The sequence below is a fragment of the Urocampus carinirostris genome, chromosome 8 (genome assembly GCF_059441175.1).
Source record: "Urocampus carinirostris isolate Australia breed hairy pipefish chromosome 8, RoL_Ucar_1.0, whole genome shotgun sequence".
Taxonomy (NCBI): Eukaryota; Metazoa; Chordata; class Actinopteri; order Syngnathiformes; family Syngnathidae; genus Urocampus; species Urocampus carinirostris.
Window position 1 is genome coordinate 98,029 of NC_142356.1, and position 22,047 is coordinate 120,075.

A 22,047-nucleotide genomic window follows, 5' to 3' on the forward strand; every position below is an offset into this window, starting at 1 on the left:
TTTATACTTCATATACGTGGTGTCATTGATTTGACTCGGTTAAACTGTATTCCTAAAACGATATCTTCAACATGATATCGGCATCTACACCCGGTATCGGCACTTGCACATCCCTAATTGTATATGAATCCGAATTAGAATCACCTTTTTTATTATTGTATCGCTACAATGAGATTACGGTCGCACTGCAGTTGGCAAAACTATACGCTTTGAAGACTAATAAATCTAAAAATATGAAGTCTCATCTCATCCCTCATCTCATTAGCTGCAGCGCTTATCCTCAGTAGGGTCGCGGGGTGCTGGAGCCCATCCCAGCAATCATCGGGCAGTGGGCAGGGGACACCCCGAGCTGGTTGCCAGCCAATCGCAGGGCACACGGGGACAGACAACTCACTCGCTCAGTCACACCTAGGGACAATTTGGAGCGGCCAATTCACCTGAAATGCATGTCTTTGGAATGCGGGAGGAAACCGGAGTGCCCGGAGGAAACCCACGCCAGCACGGGGAGAACATACAAACTCCGCACAGTAAGGCCGGGAACTGGATTTGAACCCACTTGGGAGGTTCCCACGACCTCAGAACTGTGCCGCACACGCGCTAACCACTGTGCCGCTGTGCTGCCCAAAAATAGGAAGTGTTCACCTCTGATATAAAGTATTCACATCTAAATATAAAATGTATACAGGCATAGTGCACTTTGAACCAAGATATTGCACTTCAAACTGTAACAGGTCAACATGACAACCGAAATGCCTCCAATTTGCACAATGGAAATTGAAGTCTCGTGTAGATAAAGTAAAAAGTACAATGTAAAAACATGAAATAGTATGAAAATAAGATCAAGTGAAATGCTTCTAGTGCGATAAAATAATTCTTCTGCAAATAAGTTTTGGACACATCCAAATAGTGGAGAACGTCTCAAATAAAAACTGTAAACAAATGGAATATTGCACTTGAAAACAGAGATATTTGACTTTCAAACTATGTTTCGTGACTGCGGTATAGCGTGTCGATCGCTTTGGGGGAGAAGCTATCCGCCATTTATTTGTGTGTGTTGGATTTTGAAACAGTTGGAGTCAATGTAGACCAAGATGCACATAACCTCGGGTATTGCACTTTGAAACAGGGAGGTTTCGCTTTCAAACTGTGTTTCGTGACTGCAGTTTAGCGTGTCGATCACTTTGGGGAAGTTGTTGGATTTTAAAACACTTGAAATCAAAGTAGACTCGGATAAAGAAGAATCTTTAATAAAAGATCTGCGGTCTATCCTTTTTTGATGAGAAAGCGGTACCAAATACAACAAAGTAGAAAAATACATTTACAGCATCTTCACACGGGCAACATTTTACATTCGACGAGTGCCAAAAAAAAATCAACGCAAAGCTATACAAGAAGAGATCGGAAAATAAAATCAAATGCGGCCGAAGTGGTTAAGTCATCAAAATATGAATGTAAACAAAGACAGGAACGGGACAAACTCCGTATAAATTACAAAAAGTTCACATCTAAGAAAAGAAAATGGTTTCAAGTCACGTTCGATGGATACAAAGTGCCGAGCCGAGCCGCAAACCCGATCTCGAAAAAAAAACATTTGGAGGATTTTTTTCCGAACGTCGATCGACCCCGACGACCCGAACGTATTTCAGCTTATAAACGCGTGGACCACGAAAGCTTTAAAGCCCCAGTGTGTAATATTGGACCGCTAGATGGTACTAACGCGGAGGAAAAAAACGGTGCCGCGGCGAGACGGCAGACAAAGATGGCGGCGGCTCAACCTATGATTTTTTTTAAATAAAAATTTCAGTTACACTAGTAGGCGCTAAATATTACACACTGTCCCTTTTAAAATATTTTTAAAAAAATTTTGTGGAACTCTAGCTTCGTCTGAAAGCTCTTCCGCCTGGCTCATTGGTTCAAAACGAAGGTTCATTTTGACATTTCCAAATCTAATAGGAGCTGGATTTTTTTTGTTGAGGTCCAGGATTCATATGTGGGATTCTCCGGTGTTCTGCCCACTCCGAGAACCCTAAAGAACGGCAAAATACAAACGTTTTAGTGGCAAATATTTTCAAATCAAAGCACAAAGGCTGACATAAGACGGTCCTGGAAAAAGGCCTTCGTGAATACAAAAATAAAATGGAAACGTTGGAATCAGTCAAAGGCAAAAGTGTGAAAAAGTAGTAGAAAGTAGGGAAAAGAAACCAAAACAAGTATGAAAAAGTATTGAAAACTATACAAAGGTACTAAAAGCAATTCAAAAGATCAGGAATAAAGAAAACAGAAACATCCGACATCGGACACAAAAACGTGTCACTTCCTGTTTGAAACGGCCACTTTCGGTCCAAAAGTACTCACTTCCGGTTCAAAATCGGGTCATTTTTGGTTTGGATTGGAGACTTGAGGTCCCAAAACAGGCACTTCCGGTTAAAAATGAGTTACTTCCTGCTACCTTTGGTTGAAATTGTGTCCTTCTGACTTAAATCGGGCACTTCCGGCCCCAAAAAGGATACTACTGGTTTAAAACGTGTCACTTCCTGTTTGAAACGGCCACTTCCGGTCCACAAATACACACTTCCTGTTCAAAATCCGGTCAGTTCTGGTTTGGATTGGAGACTTCCGGTCCCCAAACGGACACTTCCGGTTTAAAATGGGTCACTTCCCGTGGCAATTGGGTTTCCTCTCACTGGAATAAGGGACTTCTCAAATCTGATATTTGGGAGTCAAATTGGGTGACTTGTGGTTTAGCACTTGTACCTACCGTTGACAACAGGCCACTTCCCTTTACTTCCTTTTTGAAAACAGGTCACTTATAGTGTAAAATGGGCACTTTGCTTCCTGTTGAAAAAACGTTGGTCCTCTGCGCTCACTTTCTTTAAAAATCATATATCTTCCAGTTCAAAACAGGCACTTCCTGTCTGAAAAAAGGCTCTCCCGGTTCCAAACAGCTCACTTCTGTTTTTAAATGGGCACCTTTAGTCTAAAAACTGGCGCTCTGTTTCAAATCAGGCTATTTCCTGTCCAAGTATTAGGTCACTTCCGGTTGAAAACAAGCACTTCCTGTTGGAAAGAAGTCACTTCCGGGCATTTCCTGTTGCAACGGTTCAATTCTGGTCCAAAAACAGGCACTTGTCTTTCAAAATGGCTAACTTGTGGTCACTTTTTTTTTGAAAACACATCATTTCTGCTTTTAAAACGGTGACTTCCGGTCCTTAATGAGTGTGTGTGGGTGTGCGTTCTTACTTGCGACTGAATATTGTGGGATGTATTATGGGATGGATTGCTACTGCTGAAGTCCGAATATCTTTTCTTGCGCGAGCAGATGCAGGAGAAACAGTTGTAGTACTCCTCTCTCACCTGTGGAGGGCGCCAGAGAAAAGCGAGACGTGAGAAACATGTTGATATTGTATTGTTGCTCATTTAATAAATGTACCCATAACTTGGCAAGGTACATTTTGTATTTTCTCAAAAATAAACAATAATAATAATAACGGTAAAAAATGTTTTTCTTTTATTGCGGTTTTAGTAACGATCTAATACATACTTTCTCGATATAATACGTTAGAAAGACGGACGACCGATTCATAAACTCGCATTCATAGAGTAGGCAAGCAGAGTTCCATTTTTAATGCAAATTCTGTTTTTTACTCTATCAAATACTACCATTTTTTAGAGCGATACTTCCATCTCGAGTGCTTTTTTTTAAAGGAAATTGACCGTTCCTATAATTCAAGATTATATGAGAATTGTCTTTAGTGTCATTGATATCAACATTGTACGCAAAAGGATTAGCACCGGCAGCCATTCGTCATTGGTAGTCGCTTAGCGCTAATGCTTTTCCCGAACACGACGCGGAATACGACGAGCGTTCCATCCGAGTTTGGAGATAAAAGGAGAAGCCTACCTGCTTGGATAAGAGGCAGTGCATGATGAAGACCAGCACCCCCTGCAGGCTGTTGAGAATAGTGAAGATGTACTCTGCGGCCGTGTTGCCTTTGCGGAAAAGGAAGGCGCCGAACACCCACATCAGGCCCAGGATGCACATCTGGGCGACGGCCGTCACCGTGAAAGTCCTGCGGGTGAAAAAAAACAAACACGCGGCGTCTTACTTTCATGTTTTGTTCAGTCGGAGCGAGGGGCGCGTACCCGGGTCGGAATTAAAGATCGTGTTCGAGTATTACATTTTTGATTAGATTTTGTTCTATCCACATGCGAGCATGTTTCATGCATGGCCTCTTTCATGTTTATTTCAGTTAAGGCTACTTAGTTTTTTTCCCATTTCATGTTTTGTTCAGTTAGACCTAGTCAGTGTTTCAATGATATATAGCATGCTCTCATCATCTTGGCAATCGAGTTGTTGATTTTTCCATACGTGCGAAAATTTCCGGCGTCGTCTCCCGCCACGTTTTGTTCAGTTAGAGCTCGTTAATGTTTCGGAATTAGATTTCGCGGTGTTGTTATCGCGACCCTCTCCTGCGTCACCGACATTTATGTTTTGCTCAGGTAGGTCTACTTAGTTTTCCAACCTATAGTGCGAGATATTTCATTTCATGTTTTGTTTGGTGAGAGCTAGCTAGCGTTTCCTTATTATAGAGCACGGTCATCTTATTGGCAGTGGAATTGTTGATCTTTCCATATGTGGGAATGTTTCTTACCTCTGTGTTTTGTTCAGCTAGTGCTAGATCATGTTCCAGCATGACCTGCAACTTATTTATTTTACCTTTGCTTCAGTTAGAGCTAGTGAGTGTTCCAGAACGAGAGTTCAAAGTCTCGTCATCCCGGCACTCTCGTTCTACCCACGTTTTAATATTTTTCCCGCGTCACCTCCTTTTATGTTTTTTTGCCCATGTAGGTAATAACAATTGTGTCGTCTGACCCCCGTGTTTCTTTCAGTGAGAACGAGGTAGTGTTCCAGCATAACCTGTTTTTTTTTTATTTAAGTTAGGGTTAGCTTTCCATGATCTTATCAGATTTCGTTCCATCCACCTCTAGGCGTTTCTCCTGCATCATCTACCTTTATGTTATTTTCCATCCTTTTCCCTAACCCTGTAGAACTTAGAGTGCCACCTACACGTACGACACACTTAAAATAAAATAAAATGTAATGGGAGTTCAAGTTAAGCAGCACGGCGGCGCAGTGGTTAGCGCGTGTGCGGCACAGTTCTAAGGTCTTAGGGAACCTCCTGTGTGGGTTCAAATCCAGGTACCGGACTTCCCGTGCGGAGTTTGTATGTGCTGGCGTGGGTTTCCTCCGGGCACTCCGGTTTTCTCCCACATTCCAAAAACATGCATGTCAGGGTAATTGGTCCGAATTGTCCCTAGGTGTGAATGAGCGAGCGAGTTGTCTGTCCCTGTGTGCCCTGCGATTGGCTGGCAAGCAGTTCAGGGTGTCCCCTGCCCACTGCCCGATAATTGCTGGGATGGGCTCCAGCACCCCCGCGACCCTGCTGAGGATAAGCGGTGCAGCTAATGAGATGAGAGTTCAAGTTGAAGGCGACGTCTTTTACCACCGTTGAAATCCCGCCAAAATAAAGGATGTTACTTCCTGTAAATGGCTTTTATGGAATAGGAGTCTTTCTAACAGGGCGGATAAGTACGACTAGGAGAGGTAGAATTGGAACAATATAGCAAGTCAAACTATAAATTCATAACCGGTACGTACATAACGGAATTTAGTCAAGTTTATCCAATTATAAAAGGACAATTTCATTTTCTAGAATTTTATGGCCGACACAACTTTAGGGAGGCAGTCAAATGGAGCGTGTGTGTCACCGAAAAGTCCTCTAAAATACAAAATAATCATTGAAATGCATATTTTTAGGGTTTAACGGTTGCAAATACTTGGAGTGAATAATGAAAGTACTTTTTTTAAACATTTTGAGAAGTTGAAAGCAAAATCAGTGTAAGGGGAAGAGGCGGACATGAAATGTTGCTCCCAACAGAGAATTGAAGCCGGCCTCCAAGCACAACCGCGTCACGATTGCCTCTCCTAATATTCTTCTATCTTATTTTGGTTTTCTCGACGACGTTTTTCTCGGACCGCCACGTGGAATCGCATCCGATAACGAACGAGAGCGGAGGAAGGAGGTTTCCGGCCGCTCGACTTCTCCCAGCTTCAAAAGGAAGAAAAATGAAAAGCAGATGTGTCCCGGTTGGGCTTCTCGGTTAACATTTCGCAAGATGACAGTAGAGCGGGCCTCTCCTACAGACTCCAAGACCAGAGCTACCTTTTGCTATCAATTAGCGCAGAGGGCTTTCTAGAATAACAACTTAGCTCAATGGCTAAAAAGGTCGCTTGTAAGGTAAACGCTTCAAAAAAATCAAAGGGAGCTAGATAACGAGCTAAAAGAGTAAACGGCACTCTAAATAGCCGGATAAAAAGCTGCTATAAGGTGGCGTCGCTGTATCCAGGGGGTCTACTCTACAAATCCAGGGCAGAGGAAATGTTGAAAAATGCACTGACTGTATAAAATTGCCCTGAAGAAGTGCCAAAATAACAGCTTATTTGACACTGTAAAGTGAACCTGGGGTCGCCGTATCCTGGGGTCTACTTTATAAATCCATGCCAGAGGAAATGTTTAAAAATGCACCGACTGTATAATGGGGGTTTAAAAAATGCCCTGAAGAAGGGCCAAAATAACAGCTTATTGGACATTGTAAAGCGAACCCCGCCGTAAGGCGGGCAGGCCTATCCCGGGGGGACCCACCTCAACTTGTGCAGCTTGGACAGGTCCGGGTTGAGGCTGCCGAATTTCTGCGCCAGCTTCCAGACGGTGACGGCGAAGAAGAAGAGGTTGACGGCCAGCACCGCGCAGACGGGGCCGTAAAAACTCCAAATGAGGCCGTCCTCCAGGGAGAGCCAGCAGTGGGAGGGGGTCCCGTAACCCCGGGGCCGGACGGCGGCCGAGATCAGGACCAGGGCCAGGGGGGCCCCGTAGCCGCACAGGTAGAGGTAGAGGGGCCGGATGGAGGCGTTGAAGACCTGGACCACCATCCGGTAGAGCTGCACCCCCTCCAGGAGCATCCAAGCGAAAACCGCCGTGAAAAACAGGTGGAGGGTGGCCGCGATCAAGCGGCAGAGACCCTGAAGAAAAAACAGACTTGATTAAAGGACCAGTGCGTAGGATCGAGCCACTAGCGCCCCTAGTGGTGTCAACCGACTTTGTTCGCGCTTTTTTTTTAGCTTAGCTGCTCCTTTGTCCTTACGTGTCACTCATCTTTGATAACTGCTCATGCAAACTAAGGTCATCCAGTCCTCCATGATACAGGCATTTTCCAGCTTTTCCCACTTTTTTCTTCTCTAGTCACTCATATGAGCTATAGGTTACAGCTGGCTGCAAACATCTCTGAGTCTCGTGATTCAGGCATCCTCCATTTCTTTTACACGGTTTCCTTTTCTAGCCACTCAGGCTTACCACTTAGCTACAGTTCATGGCTCTCCTCCATGGTTATTAGCTGTTTTGTGTAAAAAAAAAAAAAAAGCTTGCTTCGTCCTTCCGTGTTGCTAGCTGCTGAAATGAGCTCTGACCACTTTCCGGTTATCGATGATTGCGCACCGTCAAAGATATTTTGGGATTTTACAGTCCAAAATGTCCGTCAAAGTTACCTCCGGTTTGGTCTGGGAGATGCCGAGGAGGAAGAGCAGGTGGGCGAAGAAGAGGCAGAGGCAGAGATGCAAGTGGATGGTGGTGCGCGTCCCTCGGATGGAGCGGCAGAATTTGAAGGTCGCCATGCACAAGGTCAAACACAGCAGCGAGAGGATCAGGCCCGTTTTGGTGATCAGACGCAAGGCCAGAGAATCCTGAACAAAAAGGCGGAGGAGTCTTTTTCCGTATCGTGACGAGTGGTAATTCTCGTCTCAATAACTCATGTACTTTCCCTAAATGTATGACTTTATGCGATATATATTTCTGTCGTTCTTCGGTCGCAAAAGCCCCTCGTTTCAATCGCTTTTGTGGTGAAAAAAGTGGCAAAATGATCTCATCAAACAAAGCATCACGATTTCTGCCAAGTGCTCTGAATGTCAAGGTGCAATGAGTGACAAAATAATGACATCAATGACAAAATGATCAACAAAATAAAAGATAGATACGCCTTACAGCAGTTTCACCGTAACGCGTTAAACATTCTGTTATTTTGGCCCTTCTTCAGGGCTTTTTAAACCCCCATACAGTCAGTGCATTTTCTATAAATTTCCTCTGACATGGATTTATAAAGTTGACCCCAGGATACAGCGATCCCACCTTACAGCCGGTTTACTTTACAGTGTCAAATAAGCTGTTATTTTGGCCCTTCTTCAAGGCATTTTACACCCCCATTATACAGTCAGTGCATTTTTAAACATTTCCTCTGTCCTGGATTTGTGCAGTCCACCCCCAGGTTACAGCAGTTATGATGTTTTCACATTACGCTGTCTAATATGCTGCTATTTTGGCCCCCCGTTTTGGTATTTTAAGCGGACGATAGGTGAAAAAGCTCCTCAGGTAAATACAATTTTGTTGTGACAAAATACATAAGAAAAGGAATGACAAAATAAATCGCTCAATAAAGGAATGACAATACAAACGACATAACAAAATATGTTCATAAATTGCATTTACGTCATATATTCATGATTCATCCGTGTGTTCATAATATATGGAGGTATTTCATCATTTGAAATGTTGTTTGAGTGTTTGGGCAATTGGCCATGTTTTTTTGCTATGTTTTTTTTCCCTTTTTCTTTTCTTTGTTTTTGTATGTGTTTGTCTTGCTGTCGGTCACCCCTCTTGAGAGATATGACCAAGGTAGATAGATAGATAGATTTCATCATTTCTATCCTGGCACTACAACAATGTATTCATGAACAGTGCTTTTTTAAACGTTTGGTCCTGCAGGCCAGATTAAAAACCCCACAGGCCGTATGCGGCCCCGGGCCACATTTTATCCACACCTGCTTTAGATGATGAAATTGAGAATGAGGTTTTTACGTCCGTTTTAACTATCTACGAAACAGATGTGCTGCACTGAAAAGTGAGACCATCTTGATGATAATAAGCAGGTCGGCTGCTACTGGTGTGTGAGTGTGTGTTTGAACGGGTAAGCGTGAAGCATATTGTAAAGCGCTTTAGGAAGTCTTCATTGACTTGAAAAGCGCTATAGAAATGCAGACCGTTTACCATATTTGGGGCGATTCACGAAAACGCTCCGGGATGAGGCGACGGGAGGTGCTTTGCCGGCGTCCTACCTGGACGGGATAATGCGCCATGAGGACGGCGAAGCCGCTGAGACGTTGGCACCGGCAGACGGTGTGCGTCCGGTTGGACGTTTGCCATCGGCATCCGTCCGCCGCCCAGCCCGAGCGCCCGTCCCAGTGGGCGCAAACCGGACTGGCCTCCGATTCCGTCTGCCGCGCAAAAGGAAACAAATTGCACACAGAGATCCTCGAGAAGAGCCGTGCAGAAGTCGCGCGCTATCGCAATGTGTCAAATCTAGGGATAACGTAGCGGCTTGTCGTTCGGAATTCCCGGTAAAAGAGGGCGAAGGAAAGCGGACCCACCTGTAGATGTTTGAGCGTGAGGGTGAGCGGTCGGCTCAGGTTTTGCGCGGACGGGTCGGACAGGACCACGGACACCAACCGCGAGAAAACCCGGAAGTCGGGGTCCACGCCGTCTTTTCGGAAGCCTCGCAGGTTTTGGAAGGAGTGGTTGAGGGATCGCTCCAGATTGTGGTAGCTTAGCAAGGCGGCCACCGCAAAGCCTGGGAGGAAACGCCGGCAATTTCGGACCGTTAGGACAGGATATTACTTTTTGTTTACTCTTTTTTTGGCAGGAGTTAGAAAAACGATAAAGCAACATATCATAAATTCAGCACGACAGAGCGCACCCGATTAAAAGCCACATGCGCAAATTTAAGAGGGAAACTCAACTTACAGCCATAGAAATGAACTCATTTTTGTGGATTTCTTATATTTAAGAAAAATAAGTGGGGAAATGTCGAATAAAGAAAAGTAACACCGTGTGCCACAATGAAGACCATATTGACGGACTGTGTCCACAGGAGTCCATCTCATTTAAGTTGTTATTAACGTATAAGCGGGGGTGCGGCAAAAAGATTGAAAAAAACAAGACTGAAATCCAGAAGCCCGTACAATCACAACAGGCTGTGCACGTGCTGAGCCATGATCTTAAGCTCTCCCATCCCTTGCGCACTGTGAGGCTCCAGCACGTCGACGCCAGCCAGAGGGCATACTGATTAGCTCCTTCCGCGCGTTAAGATCCCAGCGTGGACAGACATTCGGCGTCGGTTCGTTTCATGATTTGATTTATGACATTACATTTGTTAGCGATATAATAGTATTTGTTCTTTGATGCATTTTTTTATTGTCCTCATAATGACATTTATTTCATAGATTTATCAAACTGAATCATTTGAAATATTTCGATCTATATTTACTTCATGTTTATTTATATTCATTTATAGTTGAATTCGTTTTTATACATTTATCTTTTCACTATCTTTTTGGATTTTGGGATTTATTGTACTGGTTTTACCAGAACAAGACGGCGGGCCTGCCCTCATCGTCCGATTGGTGTCGAGGCCGCAACATAGACCTGGTTTCCCTTGGTCTAAAGACTGAGTCAAATGGACTCAAAATACTCATACGAATATAAAATATCAATAATGCTGAAATACCGGGATAGGATCCATTCCCCGTCACCGTGGTCCAATCCGTGTCCAGCGCGGAGTTGTCGATCCCCAAATGAAGCGCTCCGGTAGGCGGAGTCCTTCCCCTTCTGACCGCGATCTCCACAGCTGCTTCACAAAAGAAAAATCCAGTCCACTGGGATTGGATCCACCCAAAATCCTGGACCTCACCGGTCTGGTTGGAGCTCATGGAGGTCCTGTTGCTCCTGAGTTGAGGTCCGATGAGCCGGACGGACTTCTCCATGGCGCCCAGCATCTCGGAAACGTCGGTAGCGCCGTCGTCCAACGAGGACAGGACGTTCCCGGAAGCCGTCAGGAAGGTCTGAACCGAGAACCGGGAAGTCAGATCCGGATCGCGTTATCTGCGCTCGATTGGCTGACCTCCAGGAGGGCGTCGCCGTCCGTGCGGTTCTCATAGTTCCGCTTCGGGTCGGACAAAGCCAGGCAACTGTTTCTCATCACCGACATCAGATGGGACAAGCCGCCGGAATACTTGGAGAGAGAATCGAAGTAGAAGAATGGATTTTTTTTCTAAAAATCATCTCAGGGGGCGGCCATTTTGCCACAGGAAAAACACTCATAACAGTAAATGATAGATAATTACCTCAGAAGGAAGTCCCGTGGCCTCAAATGTTTCGCAATCGAGTTCTGGTGGGGAAAACGGCATTTTTCAATATGTACAATCGGACGATAGAGCGCCTGTCCTGTCATTGGACAAAAGCCCACTTGGTGAAAATCTTGCATTAAACTCAATGAATGTAACTTGTATTCAATCGTATGAAATCCTTTATAGTCAAATGTATAAAATCCTTCAGGAGTCAGCCACGCAAGGCCTACCTGCTTGTCGGATGCATTAGGGGTTCAGTATCTTGCCCAAGGACAATTTACTCGCAAGAGCCAGAATCAAACCTGCGACCTCCTAAGACGAACACTCTACCTCCCCATGATCAATGATTGCACTAAAGTAAGTGTCTAAAGAGGCCAAAGGCTATACACAAATAAACACGGTAGCTCCTACTGTAGTCTCAATTTGATGCCCCTTATAGTACGGTGCGCCTTGTGTATGAAAAATGTAGAACAAAAGACTATTTGGGGGGGGGTGTGCCTTATAATCCAGTGCGCCTTATAGCATAGGAAAAAGAGTATAAAAACTAATTTAAATAGTGTATTACAAGAAAATCTGTTGTCAACCTAGATGGAACATATCCTATATTCCTCACGTATGTCATACTGTAGATGTATGAAATACAAACTAAAAATGTGATGCAAAGACTGACTGGAGCAGGACGTCCTGTGGTTCCCGTAATTGGTGTATCCCTCGGCGCACCAGCACCAGTAAGTCCCGTTGAAATTCTGGCACGTCCCTCCTGTCCCGCAAATGTCTTCCGTCTTTCCCGCCTCTTTGCATTCGTCGATGTCTGAGATGACAAAGGAATAGAATAGAATAAAATGTCTTTATTGTCATAAAACACTGTCATGAAATTCAAAGCTGTCCTATATAGTGCACATATAGTGCAGATATACACAAAGAATTGACATGTTTTTTGCATAATATCATTATATATATATATATATATATATTTATATATATTTCAGGGCAGCACAACGGCGCAGGGGTTAGCGCGTGTGCGGCACAGTTCTGAGGTCGTGGGAACCTCCTGCATGGGTTCAAATCCAGCTCCCGGCCTTACTGTGCGGAGTTTGTATGTTCTCCCCGTGCTTGCGTGGGTTTCCTCCGGGCACTCTGGTTTCCTCCCGCATTCCAAAAGCAATGCATTTCAGGTGAATTGGCCGGTCAAAATTGTCCCTAGGTGTGACTGAGCGAAAATGAAATGAAATGATCTGCATTTCTATAGCGCTTTTCAAGTCAAGACTTCACAAAGTGCTTTACAGTGTGCTTCACATTTCCCAATAGCGGCCGTGCAGCCATGTAAGGCGCTAACCTGCTTATTGGGGGTATTAGGGGTTCAGTGTCTTACCCAAGGACATTTCGACATGTAAGACGGACGAGCCGGGATTCGAACTGCAATCTCTTGATCCCAAGATGAGCGCTTTACCTTCTGAGCCTGTGTCTGTCCCCGTGTGCCCTGCGATTGGCCGGCAACCAGTTCAGGGTGTCCCCTGCCCACTGCCTGATGATTGCTGGGATGGGCTCCAGCACCCCCCCGACCCTACTGAGGATAAGCGGTGCAGCTGATGAGATGAGATATATATTTCATTGGTATGTTCCAGCTATTTTCCAAGCTAATGCATTTTGAAGACAGTCTGTCTCATCTTTGACTTTCTGAGCTTTGACGTCCTGTGAACCCTAACCGGCACCCTAGCAGCGGGGAGTCACCCTATCGGTTTACATGTTAACGCGTCGAAAAAGTTTTGGTCGTTTTTGTGGAATCCCTAGGCGTCGTGCCGCATGTGGGTGCAGTAAATGATACGACGGATGGCGAGCAGTCGAAACGAGGCGGACTGTAAATGAACACACAGAGAGCCGACAGGGGCTAAAGCGGCGGACACACGGCCGGCTGACAAAAAGGGGCTAACTGGGACCGATCGTTGGAAAAACAGGAGGCTGGCTGATTAAAAGAATGCAGCAAGCGACCAGGATAACTGGGAGCCAATTACAAGAAACGGACACGGAAACAAACACCAACAGAGCCGTAATTATTCCAAATGTTCAGCGGGCCGGATGCTAAAGACTGATCGGCAGAAAAAAAGGAACTTACAATAAAAAACGGCCACAGAAGGCTTGCTGGCTAGCTGACTGCTTACCCGGACCAAACAAAATCAGAAGCCTTAGCCTGGATGCTAACAATATTGACAATATTATACTAACTGCAAGACACGCAGCAAAAAAAGCAACGGAAAAGTCACAATCACCTACCTGAAAGAAAACAACGGCAAAAATGGAAAGCGCGCTGCACACAACAGCGAGTAAACTTATCTCACGCAGCTCTCGGACATCCAAGCTCTCAACTCGGACAAAACAGACACGAGTCCCCCAGCGACACAGTTAGCAAAGTTCCGATTTCTCCAAGCACAAACAAACGCTATGCCATCGCTGTACTACAATGGCCATCTGTTTTTCATCAAATCCGCCATTTTAACGAGTCTGAGTTGTCATTCTGCGGCGTCGCAGCTCTACAGGAGATGAGGTCCAATATTTTGCAACATATCTGCTTTATTGTGAGGAGCACGGCACGTTCTCTGCCTAATTGGAGGAGACTCACCCGCGCAATCCCCGTCGTCTCCGGCGTTGGCGTAACCCGTCCGACAGACGCAACTGAAGCTCCCGATGAGGTTGAGGCAGTCGGCCATGCGACCGCACACCGACGGTCCGGAGCCGCACTCGTTATTGTCTGAAGGAGACGCAGACGCCTTGAGACCAAGGAGCCAAACGTTGCAAGTAGAGAGGACCCGGCCTCACCTTGACACTGCCCGTCCACGCCGGTGAAGTTGACCTTGCCCCGGATGTTGCGGAACCCGGGAAGGCAGCGGCAGTAGTAGCTGCCCTCCGTGTTGATGCATTGCGTGTGATCGCCGCACAAACCCGGAGTTTCTTCGCACTCGTTAGCATCTAAATAGCAACAAAAAAGGAAAATAACCACAATGGGAGACAAAAAAACACGGATGTCAAATACACGGCACGCGGTATTTAATCCGGCCCTCGTACATTTCTGAGTATGTCGAAATAGGAAGCGATCCAGTATATATCGGACAAAATTGTAACTACTGTTGACACTCGAGGTGTCACCCCAACAAACACCTTTTTGGCTGCAAATTGCTAAATGACCCTTTTCGTTCATGAAACCTTTCATGTTCATTGTTGAGACACTTTAGAACAAAAATCGACGGAACAAACTTCAAACACCCAGAAGCTCTGGCAAAGCACCCAGAGCGATTTCATTGGGTGAGTGGTAGGAATAGGTGGAGCTATACACTAAAGGTAAAATACGTCGGTATCCTCACTTGCAGGATTTTGTGGCAGTTTTACAAACTAACTTTGCGTTGAGAGCATTATTTGGGACAAAAATGAGCCTCAACACTTTTAAGTAACAACAGGAGGGAGTAGTGTATTTATATTATTGATATCTGTATTTACACATGATACTACTTAAAAATTCAAAGGTACTTTCCTTAAAATTCTTTGTGTACATGTGCACTATAAGGGGCAGCTTTGAATTTGATGGACACTCTGTGTCATGACAATAAATGTCTTCTATTCCATTCTATCGATATAGGACAAATTTGAATAAATACGAATGAAATCCTCCCTCTCACCGCTAGAGGGCAGTAAAAGGTGTAAAAGAGCAGAAGTCCAGCTCAGTTTCTATCCACGTTTGGGACGACTTATTTTTCTATACAGCTGTTGTCTGTGTTCCATTGATTCATTAACATTTGTACTATTTTCTTCACCGTTGCTCAGGAGGTAAAGCGCTCGTCTTGGGATCAAGCGGTCGCAGGTTCAATTACCGGCTCCTCTGTGTTATATGTGGAAGTGTCCTTGGGCAAGACACTGAATCTCAAATGCCCCCCATAAGCAGGTCATTGCCTTGCAAAGCTGACTCCCTATTGGTGCGTGAGTGTGTGTGTGAATGGGTAAGTGTGAAGCACATTGTAAATGAAATGATCTGCATTTCTATAGCGCTTTTCAAGTCAATGACTTCCCAAAGCGCTTTACAATGTGCTCCACATTTCCCAATAGCGGCCTTGCAGCCATGTGAGGCGCTAACCTGCTTATTGGGGGTATTAGGGGTTCAGTGTCTTACCCAAGGACACTTCCACATGTAACACGGACCAGCTGGGATTCGAACTGGGATCCCTTGATCCCAAGACGAGCGCTCTACCTCCTGAGCTACTGCCGCCCACGTAAAGCGCTTTGGGAACTCTTCATCGACTTGGAAAGAGCTATTGGCAATTGACATTTCCAAGGTTCTAATGCATTTAAGATCAAAACAATTGAAAAGAAGGAAGGACGAGTCATCTCATTTTGTACAATAAATCACATGAATCGTTAATCATCATCACACAAGAGAATGAATGGTGAACACTATAAACAAAAAGAAAAATCCAAGCATCGTCATGTGTAGTATAATATATATAGATTTTATGAAGCGGATATCATTTATTGGATTTTCATTGACTCTTTCAATCTTTTTGCCTCCCCTTCATTTTGGTTTCAAACTTCATCTAGATCGGATACCTGTTATATTATTTCTATTTCATTTTTTTATATTTAGAAAAAATATGTTTTTCAAATATATACTATAAGACTGTTTTAATTCAAAAAATAATACTTAAAGAGCACGGCGGCGCAGTGGTTAGCGCTTGTGCGGCACAGTTCATGTCATGGGAACCTGTCGTGGGTTCAAATCCAGCTCCAGACTTTCTGTGCGGAGTTTGTATGTTCTCCCCGTGCTTGCGTGGGTTTCCTCCGGGCACTCCGGTTTCCTCCCACATTCCAAAGACATGCATTTCAGGTGAATTGGACGGTCCAAATTGTCCCTAGGTGTGAATGAGCGAATGAGTTGTCTGTCCCTGTGTGCCCTGCGATTGGCTGGCAACCAGTTCAGGGTGTCCCCTGCCCACTGCCCGATGATTGCTGGGATGGGCTCCAGCCCCCCCGCGACCCTACTGAGGATAAGCGGTACGGCTAATGAGATGAGATGAGAATACTTAAAGAGATTTTTAAAAAATTATGGTTGATATTTTAACTATATATAAAAAATAAAGACATTATATAATAAATAGAAAGAGTAGAATTATCCAGCGGAGAAACAGATTTTTAACCAAACTAAACTTTTTATTTAATAATACTTATGAAACAGTTAAAAAGAGCAAAATGATCTCCCAGAGCAGACCTGGGCACTCCGGTCCTGGAGGGCCGCATGTTCTGCATGATTTTTGAGGTTTCTCTGATCCAATACAGGCGATTCCAATCACCAGTATCGTTAACGAGCACTTGCTAGCTTGCTAACGAGGTTATAATTTGTATCACCTGAGTTAAAGAAGAGCAAACTTCAAAATCTGGCAGGACGTGCGGCCCTCCAGGACCGGAGTGCCCAGGTCTGTCCCAGAGAATCAATTGAACCATTTTATTTTCAACTATACAGTATATCTGAACATTTTCAAAACATTCATACTTTAAAAGAGCAAAGCAATCTAGCAGAAAAATACATATTTTATTATATTTAAAAAAAACTTTGGACTTTGGATTTTTTCAAAGTAATAATCGTTAAAAATAAAAAGTTAAATAGAACAAAAACTATGGACCGGTAAAAAATTTTGTAACGGACATTTAATTTTCATTTATATATTCTATATATGTTTATAGATAAAAAACGATCTTGCCAAAAAATAACTAAGAATTCATTTTTTTAATGATCGGAATAAGGTGGATTACCAACACAAGCGCTTCCGTCCATGTTCATTCCGCCGCCGCACTGAGGCGTGCATTTCCTCAGCGTGCACAAGAAACCTGCAAAAAATAAACGCCGTTCACTCACGACAAAAGTACCATTTTTCCACACGAGGACAAGAAAAGGACTTCATAAAATAGGGATGCAAGATAATCGCTATTTCCCCATCAAGAACTGAGAAAATCCTGCTCTCGGAGTCGGATATTGATGTGAATTGCCTGCTATGTTTAGAAAAATATCACTATGAACACATGCGAGTACCCAAATTTGTTTCTTGTGTATGTTTATTTTTGTTTACAATTACGATAACATGAAACAAAAAGTAGTGGAGAGACTAAGGTTTGATTTGATCAATTCATGCATTAATACTTACTTTATCAGTCATAGGTATGAACACAATAACTTCAGTCTATAAATATTGCAGAATGATGTCAAAATACGTCGAATTTTCTAAAAGTCCTTCTTGGCTTCACTTCTTCTTATCCAATGGCATTCTCTTGACTATACTCTTTGGTAGGTAAAATATCATTATCAATAATTATCATTATTATTATCACTACTTTTCTTTTTTAATCATTTGTTTATGAATGTACAGTTTCGTCCCATTGGTTTTGAGAAACTCAAGATTTCATTTCAAAATAAAAACCTAAATTAAAAGTCATTAGCTGGCAAGCAGTTGAGGGTGTCCCCTGCCCACTGCCCCAAGATAGCTGGGATGGGCTCCGGCACCCCAGCGACCCTACTGAGGAGAAGCGCTGCAGATCATGCATGGATGGATAAAACAAAATAATATCCTATCCACCTTTTTAAGTCAATGGCAAATGCAATAAGGGCTGGTTAAGAAGAGTTATTTCATTGTGTCAAATGTCCTGATAAATGAAATGAATAAATAGGTGAAAAAATATCAAGTACAGAATAAAGTAGCCGGTCATTGGATTAGAATGATATTTTGAAGATTTTTATTTGGCAGGGCGGATTTCAACCATACCAAGATCTTATCGGAGAGATTTTTCTCGCTTGCAGAATAACTTTTACTGAGAAAATTCATTTGGATTCGGCGAAAGGAATCCATGGGCAAATAAGGTCAAAGACGTAAGGGCCGTTTCTGATGTAAGATGTTGCAACACTTCTCCTTCCTGGTAAACCCCCACGCAATTGTCCTTCAAGAGAACTCCGATGGATATCAAAGATACGGCTGAAAACGCGAGCCGCGGCCATATGATCTACGGCGTGTTTTACGTTACCCTGACAACATCCGCACTCGTACACTCCGTCGGTCACGCAACAGGCCCGCAACACAGAGTTGTTTGTTGCACAAGCCCCGCCCCCTCCCCGTCCACAGCGGGGCCCCTGTTGGCACTCGGACTGGACCGCCCCCTCTGGCCCCCCGGGATGAAACCCCACACACCGTTTGAAACGCCGGGATTGCTGACTCAAAAACACAAGGCCCTGAAATAACCATTTTTGTCGTCCTCGTCGGGACCCGGAACTCTATTTAGTTTCGCTGTGAGTTAGTCTTCTGTCCGGTTAGGTTCAGGCAATCGGTTTGGATTGCTAAAACGCTAATGCTCAAATGAATCTTGAATGAAAATTGATCTTTGACATTAACAGCTGTCCATCTATGGGTAATTGTGATTTAAGATCTGGATGGGGGAAGGAAAAAACAATGGAGTCACAGATCGCATCCTCTTCTAAATTTTTGGTGAGGGGCCCGGCCAGGAGGAAAAATAATGAATTTGTTTGATTCTGAGTATCAGCTGGTATTCCAGACCTTCTTGGGACCATTTTCAGGATTTGTACCATCATTTTGGGGATTGAGAAGTTGTTTGATTTGGAAATTTGAAATTCGAGGTTTTGATGAAGGGCTTCCGGGTTCGGGATAACAGGGGGTTAGCAGGGAGTTAGCAGTTAGCCGCTAACAGGTTTAAAGAACAGTCCCGTTTGACCGTCAATCTGAGCATTCCGCTGTAAGATTCGTCAAGCAAAGCGTTTGCTCGCATTGTCTCTCGAGCACATGTTGGGTTTTAAGTGTGTATATGGCTGTCTATCAGGACAGGAAGTTGGGAGCTTTTGTTCACTGTTGTACTGACCCCTGCAGGTCCGGATGAAGACATTAGTGAAGATGTGGGTGATTTTCCTTGATCAGTCGGTTGATGTGACAATAGTTTTTGGCTGTCCTCATAAGGCTAGACCTTTTTAGTTTGGGTTTTAAGCTAGACTTGAATCACTTCTAATGGTTAAGGTGAGGGTAAAGAGGTTAGGAAGTGCAGTACATCTATGAAATGTCTCAACGGTGTGAGGAAAAACCCAAACTTTGAGCGCGCGATAGCACGAGGCGGCGCAATCTCGACTTCTTCTTTTAGACGATGTCGTCTCAAAAATAAAGAATAAAAAAACGAGCGGCAAGAGGAAGCGGCGAGGATGAGCTCATATTTCGGAAGATTTCCGAAGCATGGCTCCGACGACTTCTATTCTCATCTGCTTATAAAATCAGATGAGCAGATTTGAAGTTCCCGCATCTACTTAACTATGAATATTAGTAAGATAAATGAGGCATTTCAAAGCAAATGACATTAGGTTACATTCGTGGCGTTCATTTAACAAGTCATGTAGAAACTGTTTTACTTTTGTTTCTATACTATTAAATAATAATGAGAGACTTACATATTTGTTTCTATTTTTGATCCGTTTATCTTATTTTCTTTCGGAGATGATTTTTACTTTTCCCTATTTAAAAACACAGTGCACAGTTGGCGGTGGATTTGACAAAGTATGACATCACGCTTCTGTCTGTTAAATACAAAAAAAAAAAAAGAAAGGAAATTGCTACCTTGCTAAGAATGATTTACGATGGTTGGGAAAAGCGCCGGAATGCGCTGACGACAAACGTGACGGAATGAACGCGTCAGCCAAAAATTAGAAATGCAGAAGAGACCCAGGACACAGCGCCCCCACCTTACAACAGTTTCACTTTACAGCGTGGATTCAGATATTTTTCCGGCCCCTCTTTATGACATTCTCCCCACTAATTCGCACTTTGCCGTGGTGGCGCGTTTCTCGAAGATCCGCTGTCTGCAATGAGTTGTTGTTGTATCAAATGGTGGTCTGCTATTGGCTAAACTACCTCCCACCATGCCTTTCCGTCACTCTATTTCTTCATTGTCTTATAAAATGTTTACAAATCGCTGAAACGAGACTGTATTTTTTCTACTGTATTTATTCACTATGAGTCCAAGACTACCCAGGAACACTAAACGCAGAATCAAAAGCATGATAACCATGGAAACAGAGCTTGAATCTGTACTTTTTGGACTGTGTCTGTATGCTATTGGTCCCAAGGCCTACAGTGATGCTATAAAGGGAGACACAAAAACATGCTAACCGTGGAAACGAAGCTTTCATTTGTAGTTTTTCTTACTGTATGTATTGTTTAAGGGTCCCTAGATGTGGATTTGTGCTAAAGGGAGAAGCAAAAACATGATCACCGTAGAAACAAAATTTGCGATGATCAAGAAATACGAAGAAGGCACATTTCAGTAAACAATCCACGATCGGGACTATTATTCAAGGGACAGTGTGTATTATTGGACCACTAGGTGTTTCTGTATTGTGAATTGACAATGATTGCTGAAGAGTACAAGGTGGAAAACAAACTACGGAGACTTAAAAATAAGCAAAACGCATCAATTGACTTTTTTGCCTGGACTTTTTAAGGGTTTTGGGTACCTTAAGTAGCAAAATGGTGGACAATGATGTCCTCTCCCTTTTAAAACAAGGAGGTGATTAAAACAAAGACATCTTGCAAGGCAATCCCAAAAGTAGAAGTTTAGAAGTCAGTTTAATTTAAATTTCCTTTCTCCTCCCCTCGTCTGCATCCGCCCACCAACTCCACTGTACCAGCTCGACTCTATTCACATCAAAGGTAAATTCCTGTTTTTTCACTTGTACATGCATATGTTTTTACAATGCTATTTAATACTATAGATAACTCAGAACTCGGAACCCACTAAGACCGGCTGAGTAGCCCGCGAACTGGTTCTGAAATAATATCATGGGTCATTGTGATCGTCTATGAAACGTGGTTTGTAATTGGCACTATGTTGAGAAGTGGACTGAGCCTATTATAACCTAAAATATAGTGACGACAACCTGGTAATAGCATAGTATTAACATAGTAATAAGAACATGTTCTTTTAGAAATGTCAAACTGGTCCTCTTTAATAACAAAAAAAGTTGGACACCACTGCTATACACCTATATTACACATTACGGACTATATGCAATATTATTATTTAATGGGTTTTAATCTGGGGGTTGGTAAATCATGAGCTCATTAGCATAGGTTTCCATTCCCCCCGCTATAAGGCAATTCACTTTGCGATGCCCGCCTCAGAACGGAGGGACGCCGTATCCCGGGGCTTTACTGTATATTTGACACAGTGTGACCAGCGTGATGATGTGTCATGGCGGCCATCGCCTTCCCACGTGACCCGGCGACATCAACCGCCGTTGGACGGAAAATCTTTCGGAAAACAATCCCAACATTTTACAAGCGTTTCGAAAGACTCACCGAGAAAAAGAAGAACGTGCCTCCGCTCCCCCATGCCGGAAAAAAACAGAAAACTTTAGGGAAAAGTCCAAGTTTGTCCCCCCAAAATAATTGTAACGTTGAAACCTCTCAAAAGATCGTAACTCCTCGGTAAAATCCGTCGGAATTCGTCGCACTCCAAATCCACAAAGACGAACTGGTCTGGACGCGAAAGAGTGAAACTGCAAAGCGGTTTTTCCCCGTTCTGTGCGAAAACGCCCCCTCGGGCACTATTTCGAGACGGGGGCCGGACTCACCCTCATGAGACACAAAAACCGAAAGGAGGAGGCGGCGGCGGCGGCGGCGGCGGCGGGGCCAGTCGGAAGAGGAGGAGGAAAATGAATGAGTCACTTGGAAACAGCT

At 43.9% G+C, this 22,047-nt stretch overlaps 1 protein-coding gene and 1 long non-coding RNA gene across 2 annotated transcripts in view; one reads left to right on the forward strand and one right to left on the reverse strand.

Annotated features, from left to right (window-relative positions):
* LOC148360373 (uncharacterized) overlaps positions 1-12,006 on the forward strand; it is a 60,124-nt gene extending 48,118 nt beyond the window's left edge. The window contains exon 5 of the long non-coding RNA XR_015851057.1: positions 10,533-12,006. This is a non-coding gene — a long non-coding RNA (uncharacterized LOC148360373). The remainder of the gene's footprint in view (positions 1-10,532) is intronic.
* On the reverse strand, positions 1,222-21,934 carry LOC148360377 (adhesion G protein-coupled receptor E5-like). Its single transcript, XM_088341189.1, has 16 exons — positions 21,667-21,934; positions 17,081-17,155; positions 14,105-14,254; positions 13,908-14,036; positions 11,961-12,101; positions 11,288-11,331; positions 11,065-11,175; positions 10,855-11,005; positions 10,672-10,791; positions 9,536-9,735; positions 9,224-9,382; positions 7,604-7,798; positions 6,705-7,081; positions 3,902-4,070; positions 3,241-3,354; positions 1,222-2,026 (listed from the first exon to the last, which is right to left on the reverse strand). The coding sequence occupies exons 1-16, from the start codon at positions 21,698-21,700 to the stop codon at positions 1,985-1,987; spliced, it is 2,211 nt and encodes a 736-aa protein (XP_088197315.1). The 5' UTR covers positions 21,701-21,934; the 3' UTR covers positions 1,222-1,984.
* Between the last annotated feature and the right edge of the window lie 113 nt (positions 21,935-22,047).